At 44.6% G+C, this 16,135-nt stretch overlaps 1 protein-coding gene across 2 annotated transcripts in view; it reads left to right on the plus strand.

The window, feature by feature from the left end:
- The first annotated feature begins 2,260 nt into the window (after window positions 1-2,260).
- The window catches only part of FPGS (folylpolyglutamate synthase), a 35,140-nt gene continuing 21,265 nt past the window's right edge, over window positions 2,261-16,135 (plus strand). Inside the window, exon 1 of one of the 2 annotated variants that reach the window (XM_032232865.1) lies at window positions 2,261-2,426. In XM_032232865.1, coding sequence (XP_032088756.1) covers window positions 2,394-2,426 — 33 coding nt within the window. In that variant the 5' untranslated portion in view covers window positions 2,261-2,393. Of the gene's footprint in view, window positions 2,427-5,519; window positions 5,684-16,135 lie in introns of those variants that run through there. The other variant, XM_032232864.1, reaches the window with a different exon arrangement.

Consider the following 16,135-nt stretch of genomic DNA (forward strand, 5'->3'; position numbering starts at 1 on the left):
GATTGGGGTCTGAGAGCCCCTTTTATTGAGATAGGACAAAGGCAGGAGGAGCAATAGCATGTGAATAAAAACAGCCTGTAAAAGTACAATTTCTAATCTGCTCAGTCTATATATGGTCAAATCCTGGACGTCAATGGTAGGGCACATTTCAGAATGTTATGTTATGCACTATCAGGATGTTATGGGGTTCTAGGAGTTTGTTTTCTCCTGTGTGATTCAGCGTGGCTCTGCATGCCCTAGTATGAACTAGGCCATGGAGGACACACACCTACACAAGGAACTATATTACAACATCTCCTACTTTTTTATTTTCTTTTTGTCAACAACAGAACAATAGAATAGAACAACAAAATAAGGTGGAAAAAGGATATAAATGAAACAAAAATGAAATTGATTGTACATTTGATAACGGCAACTAGATTAGTGATGGCTAAATATTGTGGACAGACATGGGAATATTCAAAGAAATGAGTGGTATAATGAAATTTGGAGCATGGCAACAAATGGTAAATTAACGGAAATTAAATTTAGAAAAGGGATGATTAAAGCAAACAATTATAATGACATACAGGTGTTTTTGTTTTTATAAAATCAGTGTTGGTGGAAGGTAAAGGGAATAAACCTACTCAAGAATGTATATTGTTTTGGAGGATACAATTGGAATATATTGTATATCTTTTAGTTGGAACAATTGGAATAATTGTTATAGAAGAAGAAATATAAGGGGGAAAAAGGTCTCCGTGTGTGTATTTAGATTTATATGTACTGTTTGTTCTATTTGTATTTAAAATTAAAAAGTGTGTGTGTGTCTAAATGAAAAGCAATAGAATAGAATAGATATTGGAACAAAGAAGAATAGAATAGAGTAGAGTAGAATTCTTTATTGGCCAAGTGTGATTGGACATACAAGGAATTTGTCTTTGCTGCATAAGCTCTCGGTGTACATACCGTGTTGACCCCCGAAATAAGCGCTTGGCCTTATTTTCAGGGAGGTCTTATTACTTTTGAGGTGCAGGAGGTGGCGAGCATGGTCACCTCTAGGCTGCTGCTGTGTTTGCAATATTTCCGGGGAGGGCTTATTTTAGTGCATGCGCTCAAAAACCCCGATCGGCCTTATTATCCGGGGAGGTCTTATTTTTGGGGAAACAGGCTAAGCAACCAAAATCATACTAGGAAGCTAAGTAAAACAATATAAATCGTAACGATGCAAGCAATGAGGTTATAGTCATAAATGGGAGGAGATTGGTACTAGGAAGGATGAGAGAAATAATAGTAACACAGTCTTAGTAAATAGTTTGGCGGTGTGGTGTGAATTAGTTGTTTAGCAGAGAGATGCCATGGGGGGGGGGGACTGCCTTTGTGCCTAGTTGTTTTGGAATGCATTGTTCTATAATGTCATATGATTTTTTTAAAAGAGATTTTTTTTACATACCATTTTAAGTATACATTCACATGATTGTTCTTCTTTACATTTATCATTCTTACACATTTATTATTTCATTTAATAGGTTATAATATACAGTTTGGGTTGCTTTATTTGCCATCCCTTCCGCCTGTTGTAACACCACCTTCTTTTCCCTTTCTTTTCTCCCTCCCTCCCTCCCTTCTCTACTTCCTTCCTTCCTCTCCTTCCCCTTCCTTCTTCCCTTCCCTTTCTCCTACTACTCTTCCCCTTCCTACCCTCTCTCCTTCTTTTTCTCCCTTCACCCTTCTCTCCTTCACCTTCCTCCCTTACCTCTCCCCTACTCCTACTCTTCCTCTTTCCCTTCCTACCCTCCTTCTCTTTCTCTCCCTTCCACCTTCCTCTCCTTCCTCTTCCTTCTTCCCTTACCTTTCTCCTACTCCTGCTCTTCCTCTTCCCCTTCCTACCCGCTCTCCTTCTCTTTCTCTCCCTTCCACCCTCCTCTCCTTCCCCTTCCTTCTTTCCTTACCTCTCCCCTACTCCTACTCTTCCTCTTTCCCTTCCTACCCTCCTTCTCTTTCTCTCCCTTCCATCCTCCTCTCCTTACCTCTTTCTTCTTTCCCCTGTCTTTCTTTCATTCTCTCCTCCTCTCTTCCTTTCCTTTTCTATTATTGTTGGTGTATATTTCAAAACTCGGTTTATGTTTCCTTGGGATGGTAATTCCACCAACCCAAATATAATTTAGTATCATTTTTTTTATTCCCTTACCTTCGCTAGTCTACCCTAGTTATGTTTACCCCCCACCCCCTTTATATCTCCTTATAACATCATTTTGAAGGTAGACGTTGAAAGTATTTATTTCTGGGATGTGAGGTGCAGGGCAGCCACACAACTCGCTGGGCTGTTAATGTTTAATTTCGACCAAAGACCACCCCGGGAAAGCGGCTGGGCCAAGTGAGTGAAGTCGAAACGTTCTTCTTGCAACTCCATAATGGAAAGCAGAAAAATCCAACCCACCTTGCAGGTACGGAATATTTCTCTTCCTACCTCCTAGATCAGTAAAGTGCCTCCTGTGCAATAAAGTGAAATTAGAAATTAAATTGTGCTGATGCTACGTATTATCATATATGGTGGACTTGTAAAAAGGTTAAAGCATTTTGGATAAAAATATGGTGGATTATGCAAAATATTCTCAAAAAGAGGATAAAGTTTACTCCTCAGTTATTCTTGCTAGGTATAATTACAGACTGTACAGTTATAGAGACTAATTTGATTCTGAACTTAACAACGGTAGCAAGACTGTTGGTGGCGCAGTACTGGAAGAAGGAAGAATTGCCTACTATTCAAGAATGGATGTTAAAAGTAACAAACTTAGCAGAGATGGCTAAAATAGCAGCATATCTCAAGGATTATTCAGATGAGAAATACAAGCTGGAATGGAGAAGATGGATTGATTACATTCAAAATAAATATGGGACTAAGAAACTCCAGATAGCTTATGAATGAACGAGCAAGGAATGTTACAACTTATCTAAAGTTTACCAAAGGGGAGTTAAAGTACAAGCGAGGGACGATGCCAAAGTTAGTTAGTTTATCTTAGTATATGGTTGCTAAATGTTTATACCCTGTATTTGCTCTGGGAGGTTGTGGGGGGAGGGTGGGAGGGGATATGGGTTAGGGGGGAGAGAGGGAAGGTATATAATTGTAAAACACTTTAAAACTTTTAATTAAAAAAAAGAAATTAAATTTTGTCTTGCCACTAGAAGCAAAACAAAAAAAGCAGAACTGGCTGATCCAAGTATCTTGGGGGTGGGGGGGTGGGGACTGTGTGTATAGGTGGGCGGGGGGGGGGCATAGGTTTGTGTGTCCTTGCTTTGCAGGGTGGACTTAACTGGAAAATACGGGTTTTGAACTCAAGTCGATCTCTGTGCCTCGGGCTGCAAATTATGATCTCTTTTTGTACTCCTGTTGTGTTTCCCATTGTGTACCCTGCCCTCTTAGGTGAGAGGAGCTAATTTTTAACAAGTCAGGGCAAATCTTCAAATTTGGCAACCTGCGGACTTCAACTCCCAGAATTCCACAGCCAGCCCATGGGGAGGCTGGGAGTTGTAGTTCAGCATCAGATTTGGCAAAGTCTGCATCGGATGAAAAGAAGAGACTGGACAAACTATTTGGCCGGAATGGCATACAATCTCCTGCTCGGGTCAGGGGTTGGATTAGATGACCTCTAAGATCACTACTACTAATAGTCTTCTCATTGTTCCTTTCACCCATCTCCCCCCACTTATGACTGGGCTGTAACTTTGTTGCCTGCATCCTTATGATTTATATTGATTGTTTCCTAGTGATGATTTGATTACTTATTGTTGTGCCCGATGACTATCATTAAGTGTTGTACATTAAGTGAAGGTGTATGTACACTGAGAGCTTCTGCACCAAAGACAAATTCCTTGTGTGTCCAATCACACTTGGCCAATAAGGCTATTCTATTCTATTCTATTCCATTCCATATTCTATTCTATTCCCTATTCTTATTCTACTCTACTCTATTCCTATGACTATCATTAAATGTTGTATCTTATGATTCGTGACGAATGGAACTTTTCTTTTTATGTACACTGAGAGCTTCTGCGCCAAAGACAAATTCCTTGTGCGTCCAATCATACTTGACCAATAAAGAATTTCTATTCTATACCTCATTCTATTCTATTGTTATTGCTATTCTATTCTATTCTAATCCCTATTCTTATTCTATTCTATACTATTTTCTATTCTATTCTTATTCCTATTCTATTTTCTATTCTATTCTGTTCTATATTCTATTCCTATTCTATTTTCTTCTCTATTCTGTTCTCCTATTCTATTCTATTCTAATCCCTATTCTTATTCTATTCTGTTCTATATTCTATTCTATTCTTATTCCTATTCTATTTTCTATTCTGTTCTATTCTATTCTTCTATTCTATTCTATACTATTCTTATTCCTATTCTATTTTCTATTCTATTCTGTTCTATATTCTATTCTATTCTAATCCCTATTCTTATTCTATTCTATACTATTTTCTATTCTTATTCCTATTCTATTTTCTATTCTGTTCCTATTCTATTCTATTCTATTCTTCTATTCTATACTATTCTTATTCCTATTCTATTTTCTATTCTACTCTGTTCTATATTCTATTCTATTCCTATTCTATTTTCTTCTCTATTCTGTTCTCTATTCTATTCTATTCTATTCTAATCCCTATTCTTATTCTATTCTGTTCTATATTCTATTCTATTCTTATTCCTATTCTATTTTCTATTCTGTTCCTATTCTATTCTATTCTTCTATTCTATACTATTCTTATTCCTATTCTATTTTCTTCTCTATTCTGTTCTCTATTCTATTCTATTCCCTATTCTTATTCTATTCTGTTCTATACTATTTTCTATTCTTATTCCTATTCTATTTTCTATTCTGTTCCTATTCTATTCTATTCTTCTATTCTATACTATTCTTATTCCTATTCTATTTTCTATTCTATTCTGTTCTATATTCTATTCTATTCTATTCTATTCTATTCTAATCCCTATTCTTATTCTATTCTGTTCTATACTATTTTCTATTCTTATTCCTATTCTATTTTCTATTCTGTTCCTATTCTATTCTATTCTTCTATTCTATACTATTCTTATTCCTATTCTATTTTCTATTCTATTCTGTTCTATATTCTATTCTATTCTATTCTAATCCCTATTCTTATTCCTATTCTATTTTCTATTCTGTTCCTATTCTATTCTATTCTTCTATTCTATACTATTCTTATTCCTATTCTATTCCTATTCTATTTTCTTCTCTATTCTGTTCTCTATTCTATTCTATTCTAGTCCCAACTCTTATTTTGTCAAGTGAGCCCACAAGCTGCGAATCCCTCTTGCTTCTTCTTTTTATCTCTACCGGACCCAGCTGGCATTGTAGAGAGAGAGGGAATTTGCCCTTGCCAAAGATGGCCGCGAGGGCGTCCCTTTTCCCCACCTCTACCTACAGGCGCCTGCGCACGAAGGAAGGCGGCGAGACGGGGGCGTGGCCGGCGGTGCAGCCACCGCCTCCTCCTCCTCGGGGTGGGCGGGGCCGGCGCTAACGTCACTCAGCTGGCCATGGGCTCACGCCGGCTCCGGGCTTGGTGCCTGGCGCTCGTTCTGCAACCGGCGCCCGCAGCAGCTCGGCCAGCCGCTTCCCGGGCTTGGCGGCGGTGGCTCAGTGCCCGTCCGGCCCGGGCGCCCAGGATGGAGTATCAGGTGAGCCGCGGAGAGGCTTACAAAGCCAGGCGGAGGAAAGAAACCCTCCGCCGGGGTTGCGTCAGCCGGCGCACGTGTTAGGATCGCGCGCAGACCCTGCGCCTTCGCCTAGGACAGGGCGGGAGGGGGGTGCGTGGCTGGGAGAAATGCACGCATGCAAAAAAATAAATAAATCTCCGCTGCGGTGTAGAGCCTCCTCCTCCTCCTCCTCCCTGTTGCAAAGCAGGAGTAGCCCTCCCTCTCATTAATGAGTAACAAAATTGCAACGAGTAGCGTTTTTCTTATCTTGTTTCTCTTTTTATTTTTTCTTCCCTGGCAAAAGCTGAATGGGCTCAGTGTTAGTTTACAACCTTGGGGCTGGAGGGGACCTCAGAGGTCTTCTAGTCCACCCCAGCCCTCCTTCCTGCTCAAGGCAGGAGACCTCGCACCATCCCCGTCGAATGGTTGTCCAGTCTTATTTTTTTTAAAACCCTCCAGGGATGGTCTGTAGAGATTCTCCGTCATCCAAGGTTGTGGCTGTCCCAAAGGTGCTTTTTCAGGAGGCAACTGGTTTATTTTCCTTTTGAAGACATTTCGCTTCTCCACAAAGAAGCTTCTTCAGCTCTGATCGAATGATGGTGGGGAGTGGAAGGATTGATGCTCCTTGCAGACAGCTGGTCCTTTGCATCCTTTTAGAGGGTCCTTGAAGCACTTGGAGGTTTCTCTGTGTCCTCAGGGTCACCTGAGTGGTGCAAATGGTTCCTGTAAGTCTGCAATTTTTCCCCTCTGGAAATCCATTCCTCCTCCCACCCCATTCCAAGGGTCTCCATCCCAAATTGTGTAGCTAAAGGTCTGTAGAGATTCTCAATCCTCTAGGTCATGGTTGTCCCAAAGGTGCTTTTCAGGAGGCAACTGGACTTCCTTGGTTTTCTTTTGAAAACATTTCGCTTCTCATCCAAGAAGCTTCTTCAGCTCTGACTGGATGACTGTGGGGATTGGAAGGATTGATGCTCCTTGCAGACAGCTGGTCTTTGCATCCTTCTAGAGCAGTGTTTCTCAACCTTGTCAACTTGAAGATGTCTGGACTTCAACTCCCAGAATTCCCCAGCCAGCGAACAATTCCCCAGCCAACCTCAACAAGGTTGAGAAACACTGTTCTAGAGAGTCCTTGAGGCCACCTGGAGTTTTCTCTGTGTCTTCAGGGTCACCTGAGTGGTCCAAATGGTTCCTGGAGTCTGCAATTTTTCCTCTGGAAATCCATTCCTCCTCCCACCCCATTCCAAGGGTCTCCATCCCAAATTGTGTAGCTAAAAATCTGTAGAGATTCTCAGTCCTCCAGGCCATGGTTGTCCCAAAAGTGCTTTTTTCAGGAGGCAACTGGACTTCCTTGGTTTTTCTCCTTGTTCCTTCTTGGATTTTTGACCTGGAGGGCTGAGAATCTGGAGAGACTTTTAGCCATGCAATTGGGGATGGACACCCTGGGAATGGGGTGGGAGGAGGAATGGATTTCCAGAGTTAAAAATGCACCGCTGATGGTGATGGAATGGGAACAACTGGTAGTCTTCCATCTCTGGGGGCCGTGCTCTGAAATTTTTCTTTCTCTTAGCGGGGGTGTCGTTGAAGCACTTGGAGGTTTATCTCTGCCCTCAGGAGACTGGGAGTTCTAGTCTGGCCTTAGAGATGAAAGGCAGCTAAGTGATTTGGGGCCAGTCACCAGGAGACTGGGGGTGGATGTGAAGCCGATCTGGCTGCGACATCTGTCACCCCATTGATCGCCAGGGTTGATTCGGCTGATCTGGCTGGCTAGGCGGGTGTCCTTCCTCCCTCACCGCTCCATATGCGTCCCTCCCGAAGCTGCGTGCTCGGTGGAAGAGGACGACCATCCCAGATAGAAGGAGTGTACCAATTTTCGGTCAAGGGTATATGATAGCTGCGCTCCCCTGCTAGAACTTCCAAACCAGGTCAAGGAGATTGGGGTTTTTAGTTCCACCTTAGGCATGAAAGCTAGCTGGGTGACTTTGGGCCAGTCACCGGGAGACTGGAAGTTCTAGTTTGGCCTTAGAGATGAAAGGCAGCTGAGTGACTTTGGGCCAGTCACTGGGAGACTGGAAGTTCTAGTTTGGCCTTAGAGATGAAAGCTAGCTGGGTGACTTTGGGCCAGTCACCAGGAAACTGGAAGTTCTAGTTTGGCCTTAGAGATGAAAGGCAGCTGAGTGACTTTGGGCCAGTCACCGGGAGACTGGGAGTTCTAGTTTGGCCTTAGAGATGAAAGGCAGCTGGGTGACTTTGGGCCAGTCACCGGGAGACTGGGAGTTCTAGTTTGGCCTTAAGCATGAAAGCCAGCTGGATGACTTTGGGCCAGTCACCGGGAGACTGGGAGTTCTAGTCTGGCCTTAGAGATGAAAGCCAGGTGGGTGACTTTGGGCCAGTCACCGGGAGACTGGAAGTTCTAGTCTGGCCTTAGAGATGAAAGCCAACTGGGTGACTTTGGGCCAGTCACCGGGAGACTGGAAGTTCTAGTCTGGCCTTAGAGATGAAAGCCAGCTGGGTGACTTTGGGCCAGTCACCGGGAGACTGGAAGTTCTAATCTGGCCTTAGAGATGAAAGGCAGCTGGGTGACTTTGGGCCAGTCACCAGGAGACTGGAAGTTCTAGTTTGGCCTTAGAGATGAAAGCCAGCTGGGTGATTTTGGGCTAGTCACCAGGGGACTGGAAGTTCTAGTTTGGCCTTATAGATGAAAAGCAGCTGAGTGACTTTGAGCCAGTCACCGGGAGACTGGGAGTTCTAGTCTGGCCTTAGGCATGAAAGGCAGCTCCTTTCGGCAAGTTTCTCTGTCTCAACCCACCTCATAGGGTTGTTGTGGTGATGGTGAAAATAGGAGAAGGACGGGTTCTTTATGTTTGCATACATAATAAAGGCAAGATGCAAATAAATAAATAAAAATAAAAGGCCTATCAGTGCAGGCCTGTGTTCAAAGGAATTTCTATTACCACGGTTTTTATTTATTTTATTAGCTTATCAAATTGAGAGACCGCCCATCCCCAGAGCTTTTAAAATTCCTGCCTGCAGAAATATGGAGCCGTTTCCTGCCCCCACCCCCAACCTGGAAGGTTGTCCTCAGCTTACCCCAAAGCCTCTGGTTTTCCTCTCCTCCCAAATGTTGACATCTTTTTCAATCTTCAATCTCTTTCATCTTGCATAATCCGTTTATTCCCCTTCCTGGCTCTTCCTGATGCCGTTTGGAAGAAGATTAAAGTTTTCCCAAGTTGTTGTTTCTTCTTCTTCATCATCTTCATCTCCTCCTTTTGTCATTCTCTTCCTCCTCCTCCCCTCCCTCCTCTTCTTCCTCTTCTTTTCTCATTCTCTTCCTCCTCCTGCTCCTCCTCCTCTTCCTTCTCCCCCTCCTCCTCTTCTTCCTTTCTCATTCTCTTCCTCCTCCTCTTCCTCCTCCCTCTCCCCCTCCTCTTCTTCTTTTCTCATTCTCTTCCTTCTCTCCTCCCCCTCCCCCTCTTCTTCTTCCCCTTCTTCTTTTCTCATTCTCTTCCTCCTCCTCCTCCTTCCCCCTCCTCTCCTTCTTCCTCTTCTCATTTTCCTCCTCTTCTCCTCCCCTTCTCCTCTTCCTCCTCCCTCTCTTCCTCTTCTTCTTCTTTTCTCATTCTCTTCTTTTTCTCCTCCTCCTCCTCCCCCTCTTCCTCCTCCTCCTCCTCTTTTCTCGTTGTCTTCTCCTCCTCCTCTTCCTCCTTTGCTCCCTTTTGCGATTAAGCAACTTTGAGCGTGAAATGACTGGCTCAGTCATTCTCCCGCCTCCAGCCCACTAAGCTGCTTTTCCAGGAAATACTATCCAACCACGTGTGAAAAAATGTACAGGCCCCCAGGGCATCCATGCAAGCGTGTGCAAGAGAGCGGGGCTAATTTCCGAGCAGGTTTTTTTTTTCCTTGTTTCTTTTGGTGCAAAGAATCCTTCCCCTTCAGGCCTCATGCTGTTATTTTTTATTTTTTAAGTAGACAAGCAGGAAAAATGGAGGTGAGATGCTTTCTTTTCTATTTACATCGAGCAGAGTTTGGCAGTTTTGTGAATAGCTTTCTCCCCTGCAGGAGAATTCTTGAAACCGCATTCCAAAAATATTTGCTTGTTGTTTTTTTTTTTTCCAGAGGCAATAAGATAAAACCCAAAGGCATTTTTTCCCTCTTCCCTTTTCCAAAGTCTGCATCCTTCCAATCTCTTTCCATAGCTTTGCACTTCGGGAAGACACGTGGAATAAAGGATGTGCGTTGTTTAAAACCCATAGTTGCCTCGGAGATCTGGGGTTTTTAAGTGAGGGTCTTACCCAGCAGCAGTTGTGCAGCCCTGGGTCCCAAATGTTAAAATTAAATATTAAGGATTGGCAGGAAAAAAAACCCCGAGAGATAGGTGCAGGGATAGCAGCCCTGCAAAATCCAGTATTGCCACAATTTTGCATGCAAAACCAGTGTAGTAACCCATGTGCGTTTTGAATGGAAGTGCTTCCGTGTTTTAGAAATGGAACATCCTGTTGCACAGTCACTCCCCTCCCCACCCGGTTTATTTCTAGCTCAAGCCCACCCCTCAAATCCTGTCTAGTTAAGCCCCTTCTCTGCCCAAAATCTGCAAGGGCCAGCTGGCTGGAGTAGATAATTATAAATCTGCATTTATCTTTTATCTGCATTTGTGTTCTGCCAGCCTACTTGTTGTTAGTTGCGAAGTTGTGTCTGACTCATGGACAACATTCCCCCAGGCCTTCCTGTCCTCTCCCATCCTCTGGAGTTCATTGAAGCTCTTGCTGGCTGCTTTGGTAACTCCATCCAATCTCCTCCTCCTCCTCCTCCTCCTCCTCCTCCTCCTCCTCCTCCTCCTCCTCCTCCTCCTCCTCCTCCTCTTCTTCTTCTTCTTCCTCCTCCTCTTCTTCTCCTCCTCCTCCTTCCTCCTCCTCCTTCCTCCTCCTCCCCCTTCTCTTTTCTCCTCTTCTCCACTATGCCTTCTCCCTCTCTCTCTCTCTTTACATTCCTTGATTATTGTTGTTGTTAGTTATGAAGTTGTGTCCAACCCATTGCGACCCCATGGACAATGTTCCTCCAGGCCTTCCTGTCCTCTACCATCCCCCGGAGTCTGCCTAGGCTGTACTGTTTCAGACAAATGGCTATCCAACATCTTCTTAAAGACTTCCAGTGTTGGGGCATTCACAACTTCTGGAGGCAAATTGTTCCACTGATTAAGTGTTCTGTCAGGAAATTTCTCCTTAGTTCTAAGTTGCTTCTCTCCTTGGTTAGTTTCCACCCATTGCTTCTTGTCCTGCCCTCAGGTGCCTTGGAGAATAGTTTGACTCCCTCTTCTTTGTGGCACCCCCTGAGATATTGGAAGATTGCTATCATGTCTCCCCTGGTCCTTCTTTTCATTAAACCAGGCATACCCAGTTCCTGCAATCCTTCTTTATATGTTTTAGCCTCCAGTCCCCTAATCCTCTTTGTTTATCTTCTCTGCATTCTTTCTAGAGTCTCCATATCTTTTCTACATCGTGGTGACCAAAACTGGATGCCGTATTCCAAGTGTGGCATTATTACCAAGGCCTTATAAAGTGGCATTAACCCTTCACGTGATCTTGATTCTCTCCCTCTGTTGATGCAGCCTAGAACTGTGTTGGCTTTTTTGGCAGCTGCTGCACACGGCTGGCTCCTATTTAAATGGTTGTCCACTAGGACTCCAAGATCCCTCTCACAGTTGCTACTGTTGAGTAAATATAGTCCACCTTTGCCATGTTTTTCTTTTGGGATCCCTAGTAGAAATAATTCTGGCCTCATCAATCTTACGGAGTTATTGTGGGCATCAAACGAAGAAAAATGGTCTTTGGTCTCCAGAAGGAAGGGGCAACATGAAGCTTAGAGACGTTTGCAAAAATATTGTGTCAAAGTGGGATTCGGTTAGTGTGTTTGGGGAGGGGTCGTGGTTGTGACTTCGAGATGCAAAGCACCCACTTCTTGGTGTATAGATAGTCCTCAACTTACAACAGTTCATTTAGTGTCCATTTGGAAGTTACGGCGGCAGTGAAAAAAAGTGGTGTGTGGCCGTTTTTTCACCCTTATGACGGATCAAAATCCAGACGCTTGGCAACTGGCTCGTATTTATGACAGTTGCAGCGTACCGCGGGGGGGGGGGTGTCACGTGATTTCCCCTTGGGCGACCTTCTGGCAAGGCAAGTCCGTGGGGAAGCGGGATTCACTTAACAACCGTGTTACTAATTTTAACAACGGCAACGATTCACTTAACAACTGCGGCAAGAGAAGTTGTAAAATGGGGCGAGACCTAACGAATGTCTCACTTAACAACAGGCATTTGGGGCTCAATTGTGTGGTCGGAAGTCGAGGACTCCCTGTATTGGGTTGTAGAGCCACCGGTCTGCATTCCAAGGGAAAAATCTTTAAAATGTTTGCAAATAGCTGCTCTAAAACCAGACTAGATCTCACTTAGCAACCTAAATTTTGGGCTCAGTTGTTGTGAGTCGAGGACTACCTGTATTCTATTTGTCCGAGTGTGATAAGTCACACAAGGAATTTCCCTCCAGTGTATAGTCTTAGCCTACATGGAATGCAACAGAGTAATCATCATCATATGAATTGTACTTTGCTTTATTATTATTATTACTTTGATATTATCATCATCATAATATCAAAGTAATAATAATAATAATAAAGCAAAATCTATGGAGAAGCCAGATTCACTTAACAACTGTGTTACTAACTTAACAAAAAAAGTGGCAAGAACCGTCGTAATATGGGGCAAAATCCACTTAGCCAGCGTTTCTCTTAGAAACGCAGAAATTTAAGGGTGGAATTGGGTTCATAAATTGAGGACTAGTAACTTGGAAAGCCAAACCACTCCCCAACCCCTGTGTTCCCGGTTTGCCTGGCTGAAAATCAATACAAATCCTGTTGGCGCTCGCACAGATTGCAACACTGCGAAACACGAAGGGAAGATCAAATTAGCTCTGGATATGAATCCAAACAGGCAGATCCGGCTCTGGGAAAACAACTGGATTGCGGTCTCGGTTGTGAAAGGACGCTTTGTACACCTTGTGGGAGGCGCCCGTGGATCGCCTCCAGCTGTTTGTGCACATTTCACAACGCACAAATGGTGCAAAGGACTTTTGCGCGTGCAGGCATTAGAAAGGTCCTGACGTAGGCTTCCCCAAATCGCAAAAAAGACTCCCTTGTCCCAACCAAGCCCCTTTTTATGACGCTCCTGTGAATTCCTCTCGTTCACATCCAGCAAAGTCCCAGCCAACAGCCTTTCAAGGGTGAATTGGCAACCACAGACCTTATCAGGCTTGGAGAGCTGCCAGGCTGATATCTTCCAAACTCCACGCTGTAGCAGCAATTCCTTGGCAAGAACTCAGGAACAGATCTTCACCCGAATGAATTGAACTGATTGTTTCCTGCAAACTCCCCTCCCCTTTCGCTCCTCTTTTATTTCCTCTGGGAGGGGCCATTCATCGTCCACCTGTGGCTTTACTCCTAAGTCGGCCCTTGTTCACATCCAGCAAAGTCTTTCAAGGGAGGATTTACAGTCACAGACCTTATCTGGCTTGGAGAGCTGCCAGGCCGATCTCTGCAGAATCTGGCAAGGAGTCTTGGAGATTTACGAACCAATTAAGTGAGCAAATTGTCTCCTGCAAACTCCACTCCCCTTTCGCTCCTCTTTTATTTCCTCTGGGAGGGGCCATTCATTGTCCCCTTGTGGCTTTACTCCTAAGTCGGCCCTTGTTCACATCCAGCAAAGTCTTTCAAGGGAGGATTTACAGTCACAGACCTTATCTGGCTTGGAGAGCTGCCAGGCCGATCTCTGCAGAATCTGGCAAGGAGTCTTGGAGATTTACGAACCAATTAAGTGAGCAAATTGTCTCCTGCAAACTCCACTCCCCTTTCGCTCCTCTTTTATTTCCTCTGGGAGGGGCCATTCATCGTCCACCTGTGGCTTTACTCCTAAGTCGGCCCTTGTTCACATCCAGCAAAGTCTTTCAAGGGAGGATTTACAGTCACAGACCTTATCTGGCTTGGAGAGCTGCCAGGCCGATCTCTGCAGAATCTGGCAAGGAGTCTTGGAGATTTACGAACCAATTAAGTGAGCAAATTGTCTCCTGCAAACTCCGCTCCCCTTTCGCTCCTCTTTTATTTCCTCTGGGAGGGGCCATTCATTGTCCCCTTGTGGCTTTACTCCCAAGTCGACCCTTGTTCTTTAGCTGTTCCCTTTGTCTGGCATCTCTGCACATGCGCCCACTGGGAACAGGCTCCAGCTGTTCTTCTGCCTCACTGATGTCTGACTCTGAAGGCAGCTGATAACTGTCAGACGGCCCTGTCCCCTTCTCTGCCTCCGACACAGAGCCCTCGTCACAGCCTTCCCCAGACTCCAGGACTGGCCCATCTTCCTCCCCAACCTCCTCATTGTCCGAATGTGCCACCATCTCCGCTGGCCGCTGGCGGGCCACAACCAGAAACTTTTCAGGCATAGTACCGTGTCCCTAAATGAACCAGCTCTGCTGTCAAAAACCAGCCACTTTTGCAACACCTTTGTCAATATTTTCCTGGCCCTTTTGTTAAGAGTCTGGATTTTGATTGTTTCCAAAGCATAAACTTTCTTCGCACCGACAAAATTCCCAGAAATGTTTTTCGGTCCTTCTGTTGGGAGCGTGGAGCAAGGAATCCGGCCCTACCTGGGAAAATTGCACCTTGGTGGTTCGTGCCAAGGGCATATTTTCATGATTCCGTCTCCTGATCCGCCAAGGTTTTTGGGAAGATGAAATCCAGGAAGGATTATGGCAATCGTTTCAGAAAAAAAAAAAAAACAGGTTGCTTAGCACTCAGCCCCTTTGTCCAAGGAGAAGGTGGGAGGAATTTTGAGTCTCAAGTCCGGTTATCAAATTTTATTGTGTGTCCCCCCCCCCCCCCCCAAGGTTTTCCCTTCTTGGCTTTCAGCGTAGAGCCTGTATGTGAGGATGTAACATTTACCCGGCTGATAATCTCTTTGGGAAAAGTCCAGATTCTTGGTCTGCACAACTCTGAGCTCTTTTCTGCTGTGAGATGCGAGTCCTCGGCAAAAGTGTGGTGCTTACACGGATTGTGTTTTATTCCTGAGGTTTAGCCAGGAAATTCTCATTTTAGCTCCCCTGTGTGGTAAGAGTACTTTGAGGGAAACTCTCCTTCGTCTATCCTTCCTTCCTTCCTTCCTTTCTTCCTTCCTTCCTTCTTTTGCCTCCCTCTCCCCTACTTCCATCCATCCATCTATCCATCCATTTCACCTCCCTCCTCCTTCCTCTCATTTTCCCCTGCACTTTTCTTCTTTCCATCCATCCATCCATCCATCCATCCATCCATCTTTTCCCCTTCCTTCCTCACACTCATCTTTCCCCTCCCTCCCTCCTTCCATCCATCCATCCATCTATCCATCCATCCATCTCTTTCCCCTCCCTCCCTCCTTCTTTCCTTCCTCTCATCTTTCTCCTCCTTCCCTCCCTCCATCTATCCCTCCATCTCTTTCCCCTCCCTCCCTTCATCTATCCCTCCCTCCATCTCTTTCCCCTTCCTCCCTCCCTCCTTCTTATCTTTCCCCTCTCCCTTCCATCCATCCATCTATCCATCCATCTCTTTCTCCTTCCTTCCACTCATCTTTTCCCTCTCCCTCCTTCCATCCCTATTTCTTTTCTTCATCCATCCATCCATCCATCCATCCATCCATCTCTTTCCTCCTTCCTTCCTCTTCCTTCCTTTCTTCCTTCCCCTCATCTTTTGCCTCCCTCCCTGTTTCCATCCACTTATCTATCCATCCATCTCTTTCCCCTCCCTCCTCCCTCCTCCTTTCCATCCTCTCATCTTTCCCCTCCCTCCATCTATCCATCCATATCTTCCCCTTCCTTCCTCCCCACCTCCCTCCTTTCTTCATCTCATCTTTCCCCTCCATCCCTCCTTCCTTCTATCTATCCATCCATCTCTTCCCCCTTCCTTCCTCTCATCTGTTCCCTCCCTCTCTCCTTCCACCCCTCCCTCTTATCTCTTCTCCATCCATCCTTCCTTTCTTCCTTCCTTCCTTCATCAGTGCATAAAAGTACACAAAAGTATACAGGATTTAAAAAAAGATTAAGAAAAAAATAGCATATGGTAAGTAAAAGAAAAAATAGACTTATAACTTCCAACCTTCCTTCCATCAATTCATTGCCATCCATCTCTTTCTCCTTCCTCTTCCACCCTTTCTAATCCCCACATCTCCCCTTCCCTCTTTCCGTCTTTCCACAAAATGCCCAAATAAAGTTTCCACCTTTTCACACACGTCTTCATCATTTTCCTCCTGATCCAACTGGTCAGCGTCGCTATTACCACAAAGCCCTATCAATTTTGCGACCCCATCTTCTCCTCTGGCTATTTCACGATTCTCCCAGTCTCACCATTGAAAATGAAATTCAATGGCGAAAA

The sequence above is a fragment of the Thamnophis elegans genome, chromosome 16 (genome assembly GCF_009769535.1).
Source record: "Thamnophis elegans isolate rThaEle1 chromosome 16, rThaEle1.pri, whole genome shotgun sequence".
In the NCBI taxonomy this organism is placed as follows: Eukaryota; Metazoa; Chordata; class Lepidosauria; order Squamata; family Colubridae; genus Thamnophis; species Thamnophis elegans.